This window comes from Malus sylvestris, chromosome 15, assembly GCF_916048215.2.
Source record: "Malus sylvestris chromosome 15, drMalSylv7.2, whole genome shotgun sequence".
NCBI classification, from domain to species: domain Eukaryota; kingdom Viridiplantae; phylum Streptophyta; class Magnoliopsida; order Rosales; family Rosaceae; genus Malus; species Malus sylvestris.
This window is the reverse complement of record NC_062274.1, coordinates 11,435,150-11,459,021: the sequence shown is the minus strand read 5'-3', so window position 1 is coordinate 11,459,021 and position 23,872 is coordinate 11,435,150. Positions and strand designations below refer to the sequence as shown.

General features: G+C 40.2%; 2 protein-coding genes and 1 pseudogene across 2 annotated transcripts in view; all 3 read right to left on the bottom strand.

Annotated features, from left to right (window-relative positions):
- The window catches only part of LOC126606029 (class V chitinase-like), a 37,396-nt pseudogene extending 18,219 nt beyond the window's left edge, over positions 1–19,177 (bottom strand).
- Positions 12,962–14,584, bottom strand: LOC126606033 (class V chitinase CHIT5b-like). Its single transcript, XM_050273494.1, has 2 exons — positions 13,209–14,584; positions 12,962–13,103 (listed from the first exon to the last, which is right to left on the bottom strand). The coding sequence occupies exons 1-2, from the start codon at positions 13,564–13,566 to the stop codon at positions 13,075–13,077; spliced, it is 387 nt and encodes a 128-aa protein (XP_050129451.1). The 5' UTR covers positions 13,567–14,584; the 3' UTR covers positions 12,962–13,074.
- The window catches only part of LOC126606023 (cysteine-rich receptor-like protein kinase 19), a 28,233-nt gene continuing 19,265 nt past the window's right edge, over positions 14,905–23,872 (bottom strand). Inside the window, exons 5-7 of the mRNA XM_050273485.1 lie at positions 15,764–16,001; positions 15,540–15,690; positions 14,905–15,445 (exon numbers count right to left, since the gene is read on the bottom strand). Coding sequence (XP_050129442.1) covers positions 15,137–15,445; positions 15,540–15,690; positions 15,764–16,001 — 698 coding nt within the window. The 3' untranslated portion in view covers positions 14,905–15,136. The remainder of the gene's footprint in view (positions 15,446–15,539; positions 15,691–15,763; positions 16,002–23,872) is intronic.

Genomic DNA, 23,872 nt, shown 5'->3' with positions numbered 1-23,872 from the left:
CACATCTGTTATTTATTAAATTTTATATTAATTCTTTTAGAACTCTAGTTAGTTGTATGCTTTGAACACGTTCCTAAGTTTTTAATTCATTGTATTTTAAATTCATAACCCTTATTTATTTCTTATTCTTAGCTTTTGTATCAATTAATGGCTTTCGTCACTCTCGGGTGTCAGCCAGCACGTGTCTATCCTGGTATTCGAGAAATATCAGGGTCGGGGTGTGTCAATGAGTGTAGTTGCAAGTATAGCCAAAAGTTGATACTACACAAATGTAATTAAGTTTTACAGGACCAACTTAACTTTAACCCTTAAGCTCACAAGATATACGCTTGAATTTTCATTCAAAGTGTTTGGGGGTAAGTGTATACTCTCAAAAGATCGTTACATGAATGCTCTACCATAGGCTTGCATATTGATCTCATCTCCACACATCAAAAATTAACTTCTTTGGATCAAGTAGGTATTTGTTAAGGGTGTAATGAGGCTTCGGGTACTCGGTTAAAGAAATGAAGGATATAGGAAACACAAAGTCTAAGAAACTAATAGAGTAGTTGGAAATGAAACCGAGAGAAGCATGCAACAATTAACCAAGCAACTTGGCAGTAAATTGAGTGGTTGGATGAACGACATATAACTGCATAGTTGATTTCTGATGATTCTTCCTTTTCATTTACAATGACACACTTGATTTCTTATAATGTTGGCAGCTTACTTGTGATTCATAGTGACTTCTTTTCATCTTTTCTTCTTTTGCTCTTCATTTGTAGTTGGCTTTCTTCACAAAATTTGCATCTTCAACCTTTAAATCACCTTGAACTCTCTCTTTTGAAAAATGTACTCTACTAGCTTCTTAGTAGGGTCGGGAATTTTTAATATAAAAGGCTAGGTAAGGAAAATGTAGGTTTAAGAACAAAAAGCTTACATATAGGCTCAAAAGGGCTAACTAGGGGAAAACATGTAAGGCACTGGCATATATGGCAATGATGGTAAGTCCTAATGCCTACTATCGTCTTCAAAATAGAATAATATATGATACAAAGTTTTGAGAGGTCTCAAAGCAAGTTCTAGAGAAGCAAAACGCATAAGATCACACACATGAAAAAAAATAAGAGTGTATGAAAAATGCACACACTATATTTAGGCACAAAAGCTCACATGGGTGCGGGTTTTACTCAAGTTAAACATGTTCAACTCATTAACATTGATATATTATCAACAAGAGGCTATTGTCCACAACAGAGTCAAACATATCATGCTAGGGTCATGTTATCAAGTGAACAAAGCTAGAACTCATATGAAATCATACTTTTCCATTTCACCTCACACAATTTTTTTTTAACAAGAAAAAAATGCAACATATATTATATGAACATGCAAGCATACATGAATGAAAACATTTGCAAAGAGAGAGCTTAGTCAATATAAACAACCTGAAGGTGGAGATAAATTGACAAGTACACCACTTTGATTCTCTTTTCTTCTCCAAACTTGTCTCACTTTTGGAACTACCGTACTTGGAAGGAACAAATATAATTCTTGCAATCCGATTAATCTCTTTCAAATAAATCACAAATTGTTCCTTAAGATTTTCTTTTTCAAAGTTCCTTGAAACTTTTTCTTGAGAAGAATTTTTCTTTCTAAGCTTATTGCACTTTGGACGGATGTGACCAGGAATCCCACAAAGATGACATATAGGAATGAACTTCCTAGATTGTTTGGGTTTGTTAAGATTAATTGAAGTCTTGACAAGATTTGACACATGTGCAAAAATTGTAGATGTTTCGGGAGTAAGACCTAAACATTTATCGTCACCTACTTTCAAACTAGGAATATCAAAGGCTTTGACAAATCTGGTGACAGAAGAAGAACTTGTAGTCTTTGTAGACTTGAATCCTAGACCTCATTTGTCTCCAAAACTTTTTCCATAGCTAAGCATCTTGTCAATTTTCCCCGACCCTATGCTCAACTCCTGAACTTTTCTTCTCATCTCAACCACTTCATCTTCAAGAGCTTTCTTATCAGACGAGAGAGTGTTAATTATGGTTTGTAGAATGTGAATCTTCTCTAACAACGACTCTCGTAGTTTTTCTCCATTGTCCAACTGAGATTGATGCTCAACTTCAACTTCTTTCTTTTCACTTTCAACAAATGAAAGTTTCTTCTTCAAGTTAGAGTTATCCTTTTTTACTTGCACACTGATGTCATAGAGATTAGAATATTTTCTCAAGACTTCTTCCAAGTCAGGTTCTTCAACAAATGAACCTTCTGTGTCATATCCGTCAATAGTTCCTATAAACGCAATTGTATCCTTATCAGATTCCGATGTAGATGCATCCCCTGAATCACTATCGCTCCAAGTGACCTTCATTGCCCTATTCTTCTTCTCTTTTCTCTTGATAGTGTTTGCACACTCAGAAGCAATGTGTCCATAGCCTTGACACTCATGGCACTGAACCCTATTGTTAGAACTTCTATGTTCACTAGTTCTAGATGATCTAGAGGCTTTGTCATGTGCGACATCTAAAGAACAAAAGTTTTTTGAGTTCGAACCTGAGTTAGTTCGTTGCTCACAACCCTTGGAATTTTGAGACTTAAGAAACCTTCTAATTTGCATGGTTAATTCAACCAATTCATCTTCAGACAAGTCTTCAATTAAGCCATCATTTTCTTATTCTGTGACAGCTTTGAGAGCAATGTTTTTCATCTTCTTAGAATCAGGAAGCTCTAACTCATACGTTTGCAGAGACCCAATCAATTGCTCAAGCTTGTAGGTGTTTAGATCTTTCGATTCCTCAATCACTGTCCTCTTAACATGAAACCTCATAGGAAGTGATCTTAAGATCTTTTTCACAATCCTATGCTTAGGAATGCTGTCACCAAGATTGTGACAGCCATTGACAATTACGCTAAGCTTAGCATAAAAGTCAAAGAAACTTTCATCATCAGACATTGTGATATTTTTGAATTTTGTGATGAGATGTTGAAGTTTGGATTCTTTAACAGTTGAGTTACCCTCATGAGTAACTTCAAGAATGTCCCAAGCTTATTTCGCCGTTGTACACTTACTTATGTAATTGAATTGTTTAGGCGATACGGTTGTGAATAAAGCATTCAAAACCCTTTGGTTAAAAGTGCTAGAGCTACTTTCATCATTGCTCCATTCTTTCCTAGGCTTAAGCTTAGATATAGACACAGAGGACTTTCCGTTACCTTTAGTTTCTTCAATCGTCGGAGGTTCCCAACCTTCCTCAACAGCAAACCACACCTTGTCATCTTGTGCCCACAAAAACGATTTCATTTTCGCCTTCCACGCAACATAGTTGTCACCATCAAAATGTGGTGGATGAGAAACTGAACCCATAGCATGATTCATCCTAGACTACCCACGGATCTCACTAGGTATTTTTAGTGACCTGCTCTGATACCAATTGAAAGTTCTAGGATGGGTACTAGTTTAACCTAGATGGGGTGAATAGGTTCCAATTTAGAAATCCAATTCAATTTTCAATTTAATTTTCAGTTCTCAAATTAAATCCACATTCACATCACATATCAAACTATCATACTCATATGCAATTAAAACGATAAATAAAAAGTGCACACATGATGTATAATTTAACGAGGCAAAACCCACAACTGGGAAAATCCTCAGGCTCCCAAGCCAGGACAACCAACAACAACAACAACAACAACAAAGCCTTTTCCCACTAAGTGGGGTCAGCTATATGAATCCTAGAATGCCATTGCGCTCGGTTTTGTGTCATGTCCTTCATTAGATCTAAGTACTCTAAGTCTTTTCTTAGGGTCTCTTCCCAAGTTTTCCTAGGTCTTCCTCTACCCCTTCGGCCTTGAACCTCTATCACGTAGTCACATCTTTGAACCGGAGCGTCAGGAGGCCTTCTTTGCACATGTCCAAACCCATTTTGTGTACGTGTTGATGCTTCACCGTCCAATATTCTGTGCCATACAGCATCGCCGACCTTATTGTCGTCCTATAAAATTTTCCCTTGAGCTTCAGTGGCCTATGACGGTCACACAGCACGCCGGATGCACTCTTCCACTTCATCCATCCAGCTTGTATTCTATGGTTGAGATCTCCATCTAATTCTCCGTTCTTTTGCAATATAGATCCTAGGTAGCGAAAACGGTCGCTTTTTGGTATTTCCTGATCTCTGATCCTCACCCCAAACTCATTTTGGCCTCTATTTGCACTGAACTTGCACTCCATATATTTTGTCTTTGATCGGCTTAGGCGAAGACCTTTAGATTCCAACACTTATCTCCAAAGGTTAAGCTTCGCATTTACCCTCTTGAGTTTCATCTATCAACACTATATCGTTTGCGAAAAGCATACACCAAGGAATATCATCTTGAATATGTCCTGTTAACTCATCCATTACCAACGTAAAAAGGTAAGGACTTAAGGATTGTTGATGCACAAAATCAGTGAGGACTTTGGTACAACAGAAAGTAATAAGTTTGTGATCTTTGATAGATTGCCCTGGTCATTAGTGTGGTTAAGTATGTAAATGGATAGAGACAGGAAAGCAAACACAAGATGTACGTGGTTCACCTAGATTGGCTACGTCCATGGAGTAGATGAGTTTTCATTAATTGTGAAGGGTTTACACAATACATAGGTTCAAGCTCTCCTTTAGTGAGTACAAGTGAATGATTTAGTACAAATGACATTAGGAAATAGTGTGGGAGAATGATCTCGTAATCACGAAACTTCTAAGTACTGAAGTGTGGTATCGTCTTCACTTGCCTTATCTGTCTCATAGGTAGATGTGTCATCTTCTCTGGAAGTACTCTTCCTCTATCCAGGGGTGGTATCGTTAACTGGTGGAGATGCACAAGGTAATGTATCAATTTCACTTGAAGCTTACTTGTAGTTTCAGGCTTGGTCAAGTGCGATACAAACCATGTAGTAGGAGTCCCCCAAGTCGCCGAGCTAGGGGATCTGCTGAAAGAGGTGACAGACAAGGTAAGCAATCAGAGCTCCAAGCAATCAGTCCCAGATCAGAAGTTTGATTTTGAGTTCCGGCTGATTATTCTCATTCTCCCTATCTTGCAGGCAGCATAAAGGATAAAGAGAAGAAAAATGAGAATAGATGATATGAGATACTTTTGCTTTTGAAAAAGTAATTTTCCACAGGCTTATTCTTGAACTGGGCTGGAGGGTTTTTTGGTTTCCTCCAGAGTATAAGGTCGACTGAAGAATTTGAGGGTCAAAACAAGTCCATCAAATCTAGAGTACGTTCGACCTTGCTGATATGGGATACTTTTGCTGTTGACAAAGTAGTGGATGTATCGGCACGTGTTCTGTTACGCTTGTCTCCACATACTTCTTTGTATCCTACTCACTTTCCCTATCTGTTCCTCAGGCAGATGTGGTATCTTCTCTGGAAGCATAAGATGAGTACTCGAGAGCAATGCCAGGTAAGTAATCAGGTAAGGGGTTCCAGGCTGTCAGTTCCTGACTGGAAGCTTGATTCCAAGTGCTGACTGATTGCTCTCTTTCTCATTGTCTTGCAGGTAAGAACAAGGCCAAAGGAAAAGACAGAGAAAAAGCATGATATGGGATACTCTTGCTTTTAACCCTGATGATATGAGATATTCTTGCTCTGGTGTAGCTTGTTTGCAAAGGTATTATCGGGGGGAAAGAAAGCTGAGTATTTCGAAAGGCTTCGTTGGGAGTGCCCTTTCAGATATGAGGAAGGGTTGAGCATTTTTGCAGGTTTGCCTATCCGTTGAGGATGGAGGTCGACATATATAGGAGTCTCCCTAACAACAAGTAGTAATGATATTCCTTTACCCTACTTGGTCATAGCACGGTAGTGGGAGCTGCCAGCTTCACGTGTGTCAGAACACTTTGAAAAAATGGTATGTGGTATCTGGAAAGCTGATGTTGCTTGTGAAGATTACAGGCAAGTTTTATCCAATGAGATCTGGCTCTCGAAGTTGAGAAAGCGGTGCCTCTTCGATTTTCGAACAAGCAATCATGTCGAGGATCTGGCTCTCGAGATTCGGAGAACGGTGCCTCTTCGATTTTTGAGAAAGCAATCCTGCTGGGAGTCTGGCTCTCGAGATTCAGATAGCGGTGTCTCTTCGATTTTTGAGAAAGTAATCATGTTGGGAGTCTGGCTCTCGAGATTCGAAGGGCGGTGCCTCTTCGATTTTGGAGCAAGCAATCTTGTTGGGAGTGTTTTCTCGAATGTGAGTAAAGGTTGGGCATGTTTGCTAGTCTACCTTGCCATAGAGCACAGAGGTTGACTCACATGGACTTTCCAATTATCCAGCAGTGGTCCTGTTCCTTTACCCTTGTGGGTAATAATATGGTAGCTAGACCTTCAAAATTTATGTGTCTAAACTTTGTTAGTGCTGTTTCTTTGTTATTCTTTTACCTTTCTTGGTCATAGCGATGTAGTGGGAGCTGCAAGCTTCACGTGTCTAAACTTTGTCAGAGATCTTTGGCAAAGTTATCTGTGGTACCCATGAGCTGATGGTGCATATGGAAAGTGGATGATTGAACAGTAAGATTCATGTGCTTTCTACTTCAACAGAATGCCTGTAATTTTAGCAAAGCTGAGTGTGCATGTGACAGGTGCTGACAAGGCTGAAAAGAGCAGGTGCCTCTTCGATTTCTGAGATCGGCCCTCGTGGTTTCTGAGCAGCCCAACTTTTGATAAGGCAAGCGTCTCTTTGATTTCTGAGATCGGCCTTCGTGGTCTTTACAGCCCAGCTTTTGAGAAAGCAAATGCCTCTTCGATTTCTGAGATTGGCCCTCGTGGTCTCTGAGCAGCCCAGCTTTTGAGAAAGCAAACGCTTCTTCGATTTCTGGGCAGGCGCCTCTTCGATTTCTGAAGCTCCGTCGAGTGCAGATTTTTATAGAGGCTGGCATTAAGTTCCAAAGAACACTTGAATATCCATCAGTAGAAGCTCCCTTCTTGCACTTCTAAGATCTTGATTTGTCCGACCTTTTCTCTTTTCAACACCTTTGAAAATGTATGGCCCCTCCGACCGTCGTTTTGACTTGAACCTTGTTGAAGAGGTAGCCACGCCTTCTCCAGACAACATATGGCGCCCATTCTTCTTATCCCCTACTGGTCCTCTTACCATTGGGGATTCCGTGATGAAGAATGATATGACCGCTGCGGTGGTGGCCAGGAACCTTCTCACTCTCAAAGATAACAGACTATTTTCCAAACGATCTGATGAGTTGGCTGTTACGGATTCTTTGGCTTTGAGTGTTCAGTGTGCAGGTTCTGTGTCTAATATGGCCAAACGCCTATTAGCTCGAACCCGCCAAGTTGAATCATTGGTGGCTGAAGTGATGAGTCTCAAACAGGAGATTAGAGGGCTCAAGCATGAGAATAAACAGTTGCACCGGCTCGCACATGACTATGCTACAAACATGAAGAGGAAGCTTGACCAGATGAAGGAATCTGATGGTCAGGTTTTACTTGATCATCAGCGGTTTGTGGGTTTGTTCCAAAGGCATTTATTGCCTTCGTCTTCTGGGACTGTACCGCGTAATGAAGCTCCAAATGATCAACCTCTGATGCCTCCTCCTTCTAGGGTTCTGTCCAGTACTGAGGCTCTGAATGATCCCTCTCCGGTGCCTTCTCTTTCTGAGGCTCTACCGACTGCTGAGACTTCTCCTAAGCAACATTTGTGAAGGTTCTCTCTTGTTTGTTTATTTTGACTCATGTATATGTACATATTTGTAACTTATCGGAGATATCAATAAATAAGCTTTGCTTTATTTCAACGTATTGTGTTAAATACCAAAGCCTTCTTCACTAAGTGGGGTCGGCTATATGAATCTTAGAACGCCATTGTGCTCGGTCCTGTGTCATGTCCTCCGTTAGATCCAAGTACTCTAAGTCTTTTCTTAGAGTCTCTTCCAAAGTTTTCCTAGGTCTTCCTCTACCTATTCGGCCCTGAACCTCTGTCCCATAGTTGCATCTTCTAACCGGAGCGTCAGTAGGCCTTCTTTGCATATGTCCAAACCACCGTAACCGATTTTCTCTCAGCTTTCCTACAATTTCGGCTACTCCTACTTTACCTCGGATATCCTCATTCCTAATCTTATCCTTTCTCGTGTGCCCACACATCCAACGAAGCATCCTCATCTCCGCTACACCCATTTTGTGTACGTGTTGATGCTTCACCGCCCAACATTCTGTACCATACAGCATCGTTGGCCTTATTGCGTTCCTATAAAAAATTTCCTTGAGCTTCAGTGGCATACGGCGGTCACACAACACGCCGGATGCACTCTTCCACTTCATCTATCCAGCTTATATTCTATGGTTGAGATCTCCATCTAATTCTCCGTTCTTTTGCAAGATAGATCCTAAGTAGCGAAAACGATCGCTCTTTGGTATTTCCTGATCTCTGATCCTCACCCCTAACTCATTTTGGCCTCCATTTGCACTGAACTTACACTCCATATATTCTGTCTTTGATCGGCTTAGGCGAAGACCTTTAGATTCCAACACTTCTCTCTAAAGGTTAAGCTTCGCATTTACCCCTTCCTGAGTTTCATCTATCAACACTATATCGTCTGCGAAAAGCATACACCAAGGAATATCATCTTGAATATGTCATGTTAACTCATCAATTACCAACGTAAAAAGGTAAGGACTTAAGGATGAGCCTTGATGTAATCCTACCGTTATGGGGAAACTTTCGGTTTGTCCTTCATGAGTTCTTACGGCAGTCTTTGCTCCTTCATACATATCCTTTATAGCTTGGATATATGCTACTCGTACTCATTTCTTCTCTAAAATCCTCCAAAGAATGTCTCTTGGGACCCTATCATACGTTTTTTCCAAATCTATAAAGACCATGTGTAAATCCTTTTTCCCATCTCTATATCTTTCCATCAATCTTCGTAAGAGATAGATTGCCTCCATGGTTGAGCGCTCTGGCATGAACCCGAATTGGTTGTCCGAAACCCGTGTCTCTTGCCTCAATCTATGCTCAATGACTCTCTCCCAGAGCTTCATTGTATGACTCATTAGCTTAATACACGTATAGTTCATGCAATTTTGTACGTCGCTCTTATTCTTGTAGATAAACACCAAAGTGCTCTTTCGCCACTCATTTGGCATCTTCTTCATTTTCAAAATCCTATTGAAAAGGTCAGTGAGCCATGCTATACCTGTCTCTCCCAAGACTTTCCACACTTCAATCGGTATATCGTCTGGGCCCACTGCTTTTCTATGCTTCATCTTCTTCAAAGCTCTAACCACTTCTTCCTTCCTAATTTGACGATAAAAGGAGTAGTTTCTACACTCTTCTGAGTTACTCAACTCTTCTAAAGAAGTACTCCTTTCATGTCCTTCATTGAAAAGATTATGAAAATAACCTCTCCATCTGTCTTTGACCGCGTTTTCTGTAGCAAGAACTTTTCCATCCTCATCCTTGATGCACCTCACTTGGTTTAGGTCCCTTGTCTTCTTTTCCCTTGCTCTAGCTAGTTTATAGATATCAAACTCTCCTTATTTGGTATTTAGTCGCTTATACATATCGTCATAAGCCGCTAACTTAGCTTCTCTCACAGCTTTCTTCGCTTCTTGCTTCGCTCTTCTATACCTTTCACCATTTTCATCGGTCATGTCCTTGTATAAGGCTTTACAACATTCCTTCTTCACCTTTGTTTGTACATCCTCATTCCACCACCAAGATTCCTTTTGGTGTGGAGCAGAGCCCTTGGACTCTCCTAATACCTCTTTTGCTACTTTTCGGATACAACTTGCCATGGAATCCCACCTTTGGCTAGCTTCCCCCTCTCTATCCTACACACACTGGGTGATTACTTTCTCTTTGAAAATGACTTGTTTTTCTCCTTTTAGATTCCACCATCTAGTCATTGGGCACTTCCAAGTCTTGTTCTTTTTTCTCACTCTTTTGATATGTACATCCATCACCAACAAGCGATGTTGATTAGCCAAGCTCTCTCTCGGTATAACTTTGCAATCCTTACAAGTTATACGATCCCCTTTCCTCATTAGAAGAAAATCTATTTGTGTTTTTGACGACCCACTCTTGTAGGTGATCACATGTTCTTATCTTTTCTTAAAGAAGGTGTTGGCTAAGAATAGATCATATGCCATTGCAAAATCCAAGATAGCTTCCCCATCCTCGTTTCTCTCCCCAAAACCATGGCCACCATGAAAACCTCCATAGTTGCCTGTCTCCCTGCCCACGTGTCCATTTAAATCTCCTCCTATAAATAACTTCTCCGTCTGGGCAATTCCTTGCACCAAGTCTCCAAGGTCTTCCCAAAATTTCTCCTTCGAACTCATATCCAACCCTACTTGAGGTGCGTACGCACTAATCACATTGATGAGTTCTTGTCCTATTGCAATCTTTATTGCCATGATTCTATCTCCTACCCTCTTGACATCTACAACATCTTGTGTCAAGGTCTTGTCCACGATGATGCCAACACCGTTTCTCGTTCTATTTGTGCCCGAATACCAAAGTTTAAACCCTGAGTTTTCTAGATCTTTTGCCTTAGGCACATAATATTTATCCTTCTCCTCACCATAACTTTCACTACTTCCATAGATTTTCCTGTTAAGGTTCCTATATTCCACGTTCCTAAACGCATTCTACTCTCTTGAACTCTACCCTTCTGTCCTAGCTTCTTCACCCTCCTCCGTCCAATAGGATCAAAGTACTTCTTTTGCGTGTCCTGTGTAAAGTTGATAGGAGCATATGCTCCCAAACAACTTTGAGTGGAGTCGTTCGAAAAGAAGTTTCTATGGCCCCCTTGCTCATTTAACACTGCATCCGGGTGCCGATGGAGATACAGCGACCCTTGCTCACTTATCACTATGCTCGGGCCACACAGCGCGCCACTTAAGGGTGACGCCCTAGCTTTAGCGCGATTTCGTTCTAGATTCATTTTCATAAGGATTCGACGTAACTGAGGAGTGCCGGTTGTTGACTACCTGACGCCCTCCCCCTCCTCCTTTACCCGGGCTTGGGACCGGCAATGTAAGATAAACTTACACAGGCGGAGTTAAGCCAGGACAAACACTAAGAAAAATAAGTACAGAAAGACTTACAAAACTCATCAACTAGACACGCATACTAGTAGGCAGTTTTGTTTCCGTGCTTTGCTACTCGATCTCTCTTCATTTTTCAAGTTGAAGTGGCACAACACTAACGCGATCGTCAATCACTTTTTCCTCGAATTTTGAAAGATACTAACTTGATCATGTAGAATGTTTATATGATGAAGTGTTTATTTGAAAAACAATTAATTACGAAAATCACAAGGCACATTTTCATAATTGACATTCAATTAAAACCTTAAATGAAAACAGCATGAAAATAATATTTTCTCTTTAAAAACGCATGTTGTTCAAACCACAAGATAGCAGCAATAAAAATAATTATTTCTGCTAAAAAAAAACCAAGGCTGCTGCCTTTAGATGCTTTTATCTAAGAACCCCAATATTCATGCATATGCGGCTCATGAAATTTTCTATCTGTTTAATGCATTGTTGCTAGTGTTTATACCATGCGGAAAAGCCTAAATGCATATGCTGCAGCAGCAGGAAAAACCCCAAACTGATCTAAAGCATGCGGCAACCAAAACATAAAAACATATTCTGATGCACTCGGTGCTAATGCTCTGTTATTCTAGCGGCAACCACTGAACCAGGTAACTAAGACTTCTATTTATCTGTGCAGCAGCTGGACTCTCTTATCCCTATCATATACGCGTGAGCCACAAGCCTAATAAGACCTAATCACTTATCAGTTAAGATATAATGAGATATAGATGCAAAACCAGAGATATTAACAGCGAGTTAAATACTTAAAGCAAAACAAGGTCATGCGGCAAGACTAGGATCCTAAAGGTACATATGTATATATATGCTAGGGTTTTAAGCTGACTTAAAATGATGGGCTTTAGCATGCTTAATTATACAAACAAACCCAATACTCTTTTATTAATGAACAATACGATTCAACATTTTAGCCAAAATTAAATAACCCACTGAACATAAATCCAGACTGTATGAATGCATATGTATGCCGAACTTACTTGAGTGATATCTCTGAAACGTTTTTCATTTTTGTGATCGAGAGCACTAAGACAAACTTAGACTAAAATAATTACAACAAAAAACATGACATTACAGACTCAGGCGTTTTGTTTAGGAATAGCCAATTTTACCCTAACAAAAAGTCTTTATATTTGGTAGGATTGGGTTAGGTAACTTAATTTTTTGACGATTTCATATAGTATATTTTAGATATTACAGATCACGTGATGAGGAAGATAAAGATAAAGAAATATACTATCAATTTTATGGTAGAAAAATCTACCGTTCGGCACCCAATCTAAAGCATAGACTAATCAAAATAGGTTAGCTTGGCTTCTAGAGATAAATCATCTGTCTAAAATGTCTAAAATAGGATTAACTTAAATTGCATCCCTTATTTTCCAAGAAGAATGTTTTAGTTCTACAATGATAATTGACTTCGTTCGGTTTGGTCTATTTCATGGCTTGTCAAGAATTCCGCCAATCGGTTCTACTACCAAACCATTTATGCTCGAGGGGTTTTGTTTTCGTTTCAAATTTCATTTGGGAGGTGGTTTGGAGAGATGAGAAATGCTGCAGTTTTGTGATGAGGAAATTTTGCGAGAGTCTAATTATACAATAATGAGGTTGCAATTTGTTTTGGGGAGGTCTGTTTTTCACTGGCCGATTGGTCCAAACGTTGTGCTTGTATTATGTAATTTGTGATATTTGAAACTATAATGTACGGGAAGGGGAATTTAAACTTGGGTGTTAGGAGGCGCACATATTGCCCTCTGAGATTATGTGGATTGATTGAGATGAACATTTTTCAAAATATAAATTGAATGTGGCTCTTGATCAAGTAAAATAACAAATCTCCAATCTACTTAGATTCATACTACAAATAAAACAATTAAGGTTCATTTCAATAATCTAAACACTCGCTAAATTGATGCTTTACATTTTAAACACAAAACAGCTGCGAGTTTCTGGTAGGGAATTCGATCCTTTTATCTTCTCATTCGTCAATAATCCATGACTTTGAAGCTGCAGTTTTAAAACATTCGTCGTTAAGAATTTGATTTGGAAACTAAATTAAGATTAATGCAACGTCAGGATTTCAATTTATCAAGGAAAAGTGGGTCAATTTACCTTGGGCCGAAATCTTCCAGTCGCTATCAAAACTGAGGGCCCAAAAGAAGTATCCACGAAGCCCAAGGGCCTGAGCAAACCCTATCTTCGCGGCAGTGGTGAAGGCATCATAGTACGAAACCCACATGGACCCGTTGTACGAATACATGGATACAATGTCCACGTCATACACTACAGTTGGCCCTTTTGGTTTAGTAACAATTCGACTTGGTGGTAAAACAACATCCCTGCTCCTGGGCCTGGCCCAATATCGGTGGCTCCAAAGCCGTGATTTTTCGGGTTTTGGAGCTCCCACGACCGGCCGTAGAGGGCCAAGCCCATAACCAATTTCGCCGGGTGTATCCCGGCCTTGATCCATGACTTAAGCCCATATATTGAATTTACGTTACTAAACGGGTTCCACAATGCTGCATTGGGCCCTGTGGTATTGCTCCAAGCCCCTTTGTAGTCGTAGCACATTGGATTGATCCAGTCCAAGTACTTTTTCAGAGACGACGCCGGGTACGATCGGGGGACGGCGTCCAAGAAGAAGTCGGCCGAGAAGTAAACGGCAGCGGTGAGGAGTAGCGGAGGGCGGGCCGTGGATTTGGACTCCTTGAGCTCGTGGTGCCATTCTTTTAACAAGTGGCTCAAATCCTTCATTTCTTTTGGGCTTTGAAGGAACTCCCAATCAAGGTCCAGCCCATCAAACCCAAACTTACGTGCAACCTCTATGGCAGATTGTATGAATTGTGAACGAAGCTTTTGAGGCCAAGCGAGCAAAGACGAATGGCAGTACCACGCCGTCTGCTGCGCCGCCGATGGACAAAAGGGTCTTCACCGGCGGAGTTTTGTGGCGGAGAGTGGTGGTGAAATTGGAGAGGAGCAAAGCCGTAGAATTTGACAAGTCAAATTTGAAAGTGACATTATTTGGCACAAGAAAAGCATAGAAAATGTGGGTGAAGAATGATGTGTTTATGGCTGAAGGTGGGAAATCCGGCGAAAACGAAGGATAATACGCCGCTTCCACCGTCGGTGGAGCCTCGGCCGTGCAGCCGGTGTTTATGACCATCAAGGAACATAAGAGCAAGAGAATATGCAAAAAGTTGTGGCTTGCCATTTTTGTTACAGTAGGTTATGAAGGACAACATATCAAATTCGAACTATATAAATCAAAGGAATTAAGCAGCAGCAACAACAACAACAAACCATTTTCCCACTAAGTGGGGTCGGCTATGTGAATTCTAGAACGCTATTGCGCTCGGTTTTCGTTCTGGATTCACTTTCATAAGGATTCGACGTAAACTAGGAGTGCCGGCTGTCGACTACATGACGCCCTCCCCCTCCTCCTTTATTCGGGCTTGGGACCGGCAATGTAAGATAAACTTACACAGGCGGAGTTAAATCAAAGGAATTAAGCAAAATGTTAAAAATTATGCTATATAATTAATCCAGGAAGTAGTTTATTGTTAATTTAAATATTAAGTTAAGATTAAAACTACGTCACTAGTAATTAAGCCGGCCGTTTTATCTTAATCTGTTTTTTTTTTTTTTAATTATAAAAGACAGAGGACCCTGTCTTGTACTGATTGGAATGAAATCTAGGAAGTTGATTTAAGGGAATTTCATGTTCACATGTGTTCGTCTGGGAACAATGCAAGCTGAAATTAGTTTTTTTCTTGCAATATTTTGTTTTTGTTGTATAAAATAATCTTGCAGACGAAGAGAGTTGAGATTTCACCATAAAACCATCGGCAAGGTTCCTTCTCTCCTGAGATTCAGTAGAACAAAAAATTTGCATATACTTGGTGATTTAACAAAATACCAAACCTTTAAAACATCCAATGTCTTCCACGAGACGAAGAATCCAAAATTGCTAGGAACTTGTGTGCACTTCTTCTCATAAACGCTTCTCATTCGCGCCTGCATTTTCACTTGAGCCTGCATTCTCATCGGGGTTGGAGTTCGGAGATCTGAGCATCATTAACCGAACAATTTCCTGGCTGCAGGGTACATAGGTTGTCCACGTTGTCGTAATTTTTCACTGAGAAAGCCGTCTTTGTAGGAGTTGGAACGGCTTGAGTGTCAGATATGAGCATGGAATAAACTTCCAGCATTGTAGGCCTATCGTCGGCATTTTCCTGGACACAGAGCAGTGCCACTTGCAAGCATCTCAATAACTTACAAGAAGAAGAAGAATCGTCAAGTGACGGATCGATAAAATCCAGTCCTTTGTCCTCTTTCCATGATACATATGCCTGAAACAATTTTAATGATTTCAATCATTCATGTTTAAGTAATGGTTTATGGTCGTGACAGAAGTTTGAACCGTAGAAAGTTTCTCGAACTTACATATTCCAAGAGGTGCATACTTTCGTTCGGACCATAGTAATGTGTACTCTTCCGTCCGCTAATCATTTGCAAAAGTAGAACTCCGAAGCTGTAGACGTCGTACTTCATAGAGTATATGCCTTTTCGTACGTATTCAGGAGGTACGTAGCCACTGCATTTGCGTATAACAAGTATAAGGATATGGTCACACGCGAATAACTGATGAGAGGTAGTTTATCACTTACTATGTGCCAACAATCCGCCTTGTGTTTCCTTCGAGTTCATCCTTTCTGAAAAGTTTGGCCATTCCAAAATCAGAAATCTTAGCATTCATCTCGTCATCAAGCAAAATGTTGCTAGCTTTTAGATCACGGTGAATGATTGTGAAGTTTGAGTATTCTTGAAGATATAAGAGTCCTTGAGTAACGCCTTCGATGATGTGCACACGCTTTCCCCAATCCATGAAATACCGTCTGGTAGGATCTGCGAGATGAAAAATTCAAGAATCCGTACATGAAGTTCTAATGAATTGAAACAAATTTTGTTGAAAGTAATCTGCACCTCCATAAGCTTAGACCCAATGTAAATGTTATTACTGTTATTCTAGCATGCATTCTAAAATGTAAGGAGAAGCACGAAAAATTGCAGATCGAAAAGGTAGAAGTCCAAGCTTTTGTTGGGCATGTACTTGTAGATCAGCATTTTTTCTTCCTTCTCAGTGCAAAATCCAAGAACAGGAACTAGATTCATATGTTGTAGTCTCGCAGTAAGTTTAACCTCATGTTCGAATTCCTGAAGTCCTTGAGTAGACGTTTTCGAAAGCCTTTTCACTGCTATTTCCGGACCTCTCCGCAACTTACCCTAAAAAAACAGGATTAGCAAAAGAATAATTAAACAACTACTCTGCGTGTTTTGTGTGTAGACGTTGCATAAGCTTTCGGTTCAGTCTGAGGGACCTTTACACAAGTTTTAAACCCCGTTCCCACAGCATAAAATTATATTTAGAAAATGTACCAAATGTTACCTTGTAAACGGGACCAAATCCACCCTCCCTCTCCAAGTTTGTTTTCACTTGAGAAGTTATTTGTAGCCACTTTGAGACTGGAAAAGCGGTATACTTTCAAATTCGGAGCATCACTGTCAACAGCCGATGTACTAGTAGACCTAGATCTGCCTAGAACAATCATCCCTGAAACCAGAAGAAATAAAAATTTCAAATGCAAATCTGTTAATGTCGATAGCTATCTCTTCATTTAATTTCTATTAGAAACAAACCATCACAGTTGAGCATATAACCTCTTGTCTTCAATAGTTCTCTCTGCCAGAAACACACCACGAAAGCTATGAGAATTACGACCGAAGTAACTGATAGCACTATTACAAGCAGTAACCGGGGTTTCTTTTCGTGATCATTTCCTTCCTCCTGAGCTGTCAATCATTAAAGCAGTTGGAAGTAAAACAATTAGATGTCTGCAAATTGCCTGTTGTCACAATTAAACTTTGTTCATGCATGCTTTAAACTCGAGTTGTATGACATGTTGGAACGCAGCTTAGGAAATCTCTTTGGCTTATCTTCATCGATAATTAGCATTGCTTGTGGGATAAGTATCCACCTGCCCGAGAAAGTGCCCAATTTTCATCATCATTGCTGACTTGAAACCAAGGTTCTAAAAAACGCTAGGCGCTAGTCGGGTGGCGGGCTAGCGCCTAGCGCCTAGGTGGCTAGGCGGCGCCTAGGCGGATTTAGGTAAATTTCTTGTATATCTTGTAAATAAGTGCATATTGACATCTAAAAAAAAAACTATACTTGTATGGATAATAAAATAATGATAAAATGCAAATTAGGTACACTATTTCCATAAGTATTGGATGAACTTGTAGTAAATCCATTATTTGCAAATTATATACACCATTTCCATAAGTATACCACCATGAAACCAAAAAAGAAAAAAACACGCAATTAATAAAAAATAATAAATAAAAAAACCTCCTAGGACTGCCTAGGCCGCCTAGGACCGCCTAGCCCACCTAACCCGCCTAGCCGCCCAGCCCGCCTAGGCCCAACCCGATTTTTCCTCCCGATTTTCCAAAAAACGTCTCGGTTGCTAGGCGCCCAGCGCCTAGGCGGCCGCCTAGGCCGTTTTTTAGAACACTGCTTGAAACACATTGGTACCGAGTAGCTTCTTCGCTTTCATTTATGCAATCCTAGATCTGATAGCTTCCACATCATCGAAATTAATCCAAGTCGATCCTACCGTGCAGTAATTCACGACATAAGTATCATTATACGCTATGAGCCCTCCGTAGCTTCGAGTGTACCACTTGATGAGCTTATAGCTCATTGATCCATCTTTTGTCACAGCAAAGCCAGATGCAGGTGCCCCGATTCCACTATTGCCTTTGGGGTTTGCAATTGTCCACGCATAGCTGTGGTAAGGCAAACCCAAAACCAGTTTGCTGGCCGGAAATGAGTAGTTTAACCATTGCTTTATCCCATAGTCGGTGTTAACATAGCTCGAAGGATCATATAAAGCAGCATGAGCACCAGTAACATTCTCCTTTAAGGGAAGATGGTAGTCATATGCCGCAACATGCGCCCAATCCAAATTCCTTCAACTGGATAAATCAACGATTCAAAAGTGGGAATATACCTAACCACCATTGTCAATGTTAATCGTGGCAGATCAGAGTTTCTTGCATTAGAAGTCACAGCAGCTCGCCACTCGTCTAGTAGCTTTTCCATTTTGATCATATCTGAGGCTGTGTTTAGCCAAGGCCAGAGTTGTCTATACCTTGAAAGCCATAACGTCTTGCCACATCGATGGAAGACTCAATGAAAGACTTTCTATTTGAAGGATTTTCGAGCATTTTAGACAAGACTGAAAAGTTAGCTCTCTGACCCAAAATTAGCTGAGTTGTTGCTGCTTCTCCGTTCCATATGGATAGGAGCGTTGTGATTGATGGGTTTTTGCGCTTGACAATATCGGTGAAGCTTGAGAAGTTTTGTTCATGAGCAGAAGGGATAGAGAGCTGGTAGGTGGAGGAATTCACATTGGCAAAAGCATAAATAAGATGTGTGAACAAGGCAGAGTTTACCTCCGGTAAAGGAAAGTCGCTGCCAGTGTACCAGTAACCAGCTCGAATCCAAGTTTGTGCGGAAGAACACAAAAAATTACAAGAAACAAGGAAGATGAAGAAGATCGCGTGGGAGATATTTTTGGATGCCATGGAAATAAACGCTAGCTACTTCGATTTTGTTGGAACGAGATGACTCATATATTGTTCAAATCCCACTTACCAATGATCAGAAATGTGAAAACACCTGAGGTTAATGTTTTTATTTGACTTGAAAAATGCAACGCTCACTGCTACCTTTCACATTTGGAGCTACTGTTCGGTTTTCTAAGGTTAAAGATTTAAGGACAACTTCAAAGAAGTCATTTGGGTTTTGGACAGACATAACGGGGTAGTTTGTATTCAACGCGTTTATATTTCACCTACGAATTATCCAGTCCAATCCATCCTAGCACACGACTGCCCTCGACCGACCTTTTACGAGCTAGTTAATCCGATTGTAGCACCAAACGAATCCACAAAATTATGTGACTTGCAATATGTCTTCAGTAGGAAACAGTGACAAAACCACTTAAGTTCTGTCATTTTCTCCTCTTTCCCAGTTTATCTGAGACCACATAACTTGCCGTATACACAATTATGGTTCGAAAGGGTCGCTCTAAGCAATAGTTACACTGCCGGGTGACCCTAGATTGGCCTGACATTTGCCTTAAGATGCACAGCCTGGCATGGTCTACATTTTTGGCGTATAGTAAGAACATATACATTTTTCATCGATAATTGCAATGGAAACTTTTACCGCCAAACTTTTTGTGAAATGTAAGAAGGAACAAATCGAATTATGGAGAAATTATCTTCTGCCTGTGTAAGCGATCGCATGACAAACGTTACCGGGAAGTTCTTGGTAAATAGCGGAAAGTCCAAACTCAATAGAGAGTTCAGATTAACAACACGAATTAACTTCCGCTTGTTTCTCTAAAGAGAAGAACGAAGAAAACAAAAATGGCTACAGTTACATACTAACACAGAACAAATTTCTATCAAGCTACAACCTAGGACAATGTCGAATCATTAACCGAACAAATTTCTAGCTCCGAGGTGGGATTATGACACGCCCCGATCCCAATATTCCCCAAATACCAGGATAAGCACGTGCTGGCCGACACCCAAGGGTGACGAAAGCCATTTATTAAATGCAAATGCTAAGAATAAGGAGTAAATAAGGCTTATAAATATAAAAGAATAAGGAATATGCATTTAAGGGACGTGTTCAGAGCACACATCTAATCTAGAATATTAAAATAATTAATATAAAAATTGAATGAACACAGAAGGGGGTCCTACACCTAGAGGACTCGAAGATACCGATGCGGAAGTGCCTGGATGTCGAGATTGTACGCCTCAATTCTAAGTCCTTAAGGGGGCGCAAAACAAACATGAGTGAACCAATTTGATATATAAAAAGTAAAACAGTTATCAACATACTAACCCCCAGTTTTATGAAAACACATATATAATGATAAACATAGTTTTTCTGAAACCTAGCATGATGTGCAGTGTCTCAAATTCATAACTTGTATAAGTAATAAACACTTGATTTATCCGATAACCTCCAGGCCCCATCCCGTAGCGGAAAGGATCACTAGGTAAGTACAAAATCACAGAACACATATATATATTGAAAAACAACTTCGTAGTATAAAGTCATCCATCATCTATACTACAAAGAGGTGTTCTAAACATGTTCTAAATATCATATCGTCATCCATCGGATATTCTATAAGAACATGAGTTATAGGAAAAATAGTAATAATTCAATCTAGCCTCAGTAAGCATATTATCTCATAAAGTACTTCATAAAACATAAGTATTGAATCATGATTTTCATGTATGCATTTCTATTATTAAAACATGCTTTTGAAGGGGTCCATTCACCGTACACCGATGGTGCAAAGCTGTACCAAAAGGTATAGCGAAATCACCGTTAATAATTGCACTTATTCACATAAAGGAGTACCTTTAGTCAAACTCTATTCAACGATTGAATTTGGGAAAACATACTTCAAAAAAGGGTCCAGAACATCGAAATTAGCCTAGGAGAGGTCTTGGACAAAACCCCGAAAAGTCAACTCAAAAAGTCAAAGTTGACCGGTCAAAGCCAAAGTCAAAGTCAACTCTGACAGTTGACCGAGTCAACTTTGACCGTTGACCGAATCAACAGTCAGAGTCAACTGGTCAAAGGTCAAGGTCAAACTTGGGCTTTGGATTGGGTTGGGCCGAATGGGCTTTAAGGGTTTTGGGTTTTAAACTAAGGGTTAATGGGTTTGGGAACTCATATTGGCCCAAGGCCTAATCTGCTTGGTTCTATACACACACACACACACACGGGCCTAATGCCCTAAATAGAAAATGGCCAAAGACCTTATTTCTATAACAGAAACTAAATAAAAACCTTAACAAGGTTTTTGGGTTGGGCTAGAGGGCTATGTGCCCTAATCCTAATGGCCCGAAGGCTTTAGGGTCCTAAACAATTTAAATATAAACAAAAGAAAAACAAATGGGTTAAGGGGATTGGGCTAGGCTCACCACACGGGCCTAAGGCCCGCTGGACTTAGAAACGGCCTGGAGGGCCTGGTTTCACCGGAAAACACCGGAGCTTCAACAGCTCCGACCGACCACCACACGCAACCTTAGACATCGATTTAGTTATCAAAACGAAGAGCAAGACGAGAGGAGTATTTCTATACCTTCCTTTCGTTGTGGAACGGTCGGAGATGGCCGGAATCTCATCCGACACCCTCGGTTTGCCGGACATGGGTGTTCCTACACCCGAGTTCTATTCGTCCTAAAAACTTCAAAAAAATCACGAAGATAACTCAATTAAACCTCAATCTTGCAAGAATCAAGGACGAAAAGAGAAAATTAGGGGCTTACCTAACCGGAGATTGAAAAATCTCGCCGGAGCTCATTTTCTGGTTTTCTGGGGTCGCGGGAGCGAGAGGGAGAGAGAAAGCAGGACAAGATGGTGATGGGTGATGGGTCTTCCTCGCGTGCGCGAATGCTTGGACGTGCGTGTGTGGTTTCGCAGTGCAGAGAAGAGAAAGATGAGTAAGAGCCGAGAGGGAGAGAGACGGGACAGATAGGAAAAAAAAAAAAAAAAAAAAAGAAGAAGGAAGAGGTTCACGGGGGGGGGGGAGGGACAGAGAGAGAAGTGAGGTGAGTTAAAGGGGTGCTGCCACGTGGCAGCTTGAGGGAGAAAGAATCCAATGTTTTCAGATTCTGATTTGTAGACAAAAATGACCGAATTGCTAGAATTTAAACATTTAGGGGTAATTACAAACATATATTTTTATAACTAGGGGGCGGGTGTTACAATCTACCCCTCTTATAAAAAAATTTCGCCCCCGAAATTTAAAATCACTTACTAAACTGAAAAACTCAAAAATAGTAAGAAGAATATATGTATAAAGAGAAATCAAGTCAGAGTTGATGCATCAAAGAGAATATGCCACACCGTCACGAGCGGGTTGCAAAATCCTCTATCATGCCTCCAAGCTCTTACTTTCTTCTCCATCAGTGTAAAAGTAGAAAACATACTTTAATAAGATATAAGGTCGAAAACATATATTGATGTAAGGTCAAAAATAAGTACGCAAAATACTATAGCGTCAAAAATAGATATGTACTAACATATAGGTCGAAAACTCGTGCTGAACTTAAAATTGAAAACGGAAAATACTTTCCTCAAAACATTTATAACGACCCAAAACCAATTAACTAAATTAAAGGAAGTTAAAATACTTATACTGAAAACCAAAACTGAAAAAAAAAAAAAAAGTGGGTCTCGCCAAAGCATACTAAACGTCACGCACTTCGAGACATGAGTCTTTGGTTAGAGTCCCAAGAATAACAATTCCGTACAACTGCTGAAGACAGATCTTCCTGCCCACTTGCTTAACGAACCCAACGAATAAGTTATCAATACAACGGTCTGCAGCCCGCAATACCGACAACATATTGTTGTTTCACTAAGCAAGCAGTAATTTCCTGAGGGTACACAATTTCACACGTCGAAAATTCGATCTTCCAAATACAAGCTCGCACATCTCCTCTATCAACCAATGTTGCGTGTACAACTCTCGTACCATGCCGCAACAAGTGCCATACTCAAACCGAACAAAATAAGAATTGTCGTCGTAACAACTCCATCCAGCACCAAGCATCATATCCTCCTCAGATCTTTCAAATGTGACCAATTACTCCAGTGTTTTCCCAACAAAGAACTCACTTGAAAACTATACCTTGGAATTTAAGAAGAATGTAAAGATTATCGAATTCTCGCCTCGACTGTGTTGTAGTGTCATCCTAGCAAGCATCAAACAGATATCCTAGAAGTGTTTCGACAACCACGTACTCATATCAATAAGGTTCAGAAGTGAAGCAGTGGAAATATGCGTTGAGACGAACACATATCATTGGAAAATAACCGATGTGATGCCTATGAATTCTAGTAAGATGGTGATACAATATGCTGACCTTCAATACTAAAACCTTCAACCAACTCTTACTAAAAGACTGCTTGAACCTCATGCCCACGTGCTCTCGAACTAAAGGATCCTGGTGAGAGGTAGTGGAAAGCTGCGTTGAGGTGAACACATCACATCATCGAAAAGGTCTACCAAAGCACGATATGATGGTTATGAATTGTAGCAAGATAATGAGTGGTGACTATACAATTCAGCGTGAAGATAGTGATGCAATCTGTTGATCACCTGCACTATGATCTTCACCAATCTCTTACCAAAAGATAGTTCAAACTTCACACCCACGTGGAACTCTTTCTGGTAAGTCTGGTAAGCTTGTCAAAAATATTATGCTCGCAACATTCCTGTCCAAATCGATGAGAATTGGGCGCACCCTTCCGCCGAATCGATTGATCATGAATTCCTCACTGATTGAACGAGAAACCATGTCGAGAAGGCTAAAAGAACACTCAAGAATTTGAGAGTCAAAACAAGTCCATTAAAACTGGAGCACAAGATATTACGATTTGAACGAGAAACCACGCCGAGAACAAACATTTTTTTTATAATTTTTTTACACCCTTCGTGTAATGTCCCGACATGATCCAGTTCATATTGAGAAACAAACAAGCGAAGGAAAATGAAGATGCAGAAATAGAAGTCACTGTTTATGATTATTTGGCTAATCATCACAATAAGGTTGACAGGTTTCTTAGCCAAAAAGGGAAACAGGTATAAGATCAAGAATAGTTAAGA

What these genes read in the sequence shown, in the direction of transcription:
- LOC126606033 (XM_050273494.1), bottom strand. Translation starts at nt 13,566, where the DNA reads ATGGATCAAGGCCGGGATACACCCGGCGAAATTGGTTATGGGCTTGGC. An exon ending in CTGGAAGATTTCGGCCCAAG is followed by an intron (nt 13,104 to 13,208) that starts GTAAATTGACCC and finishes TTAAAACTGCAG; the next exon opens with CTTCAAAGTCATGGATTATT.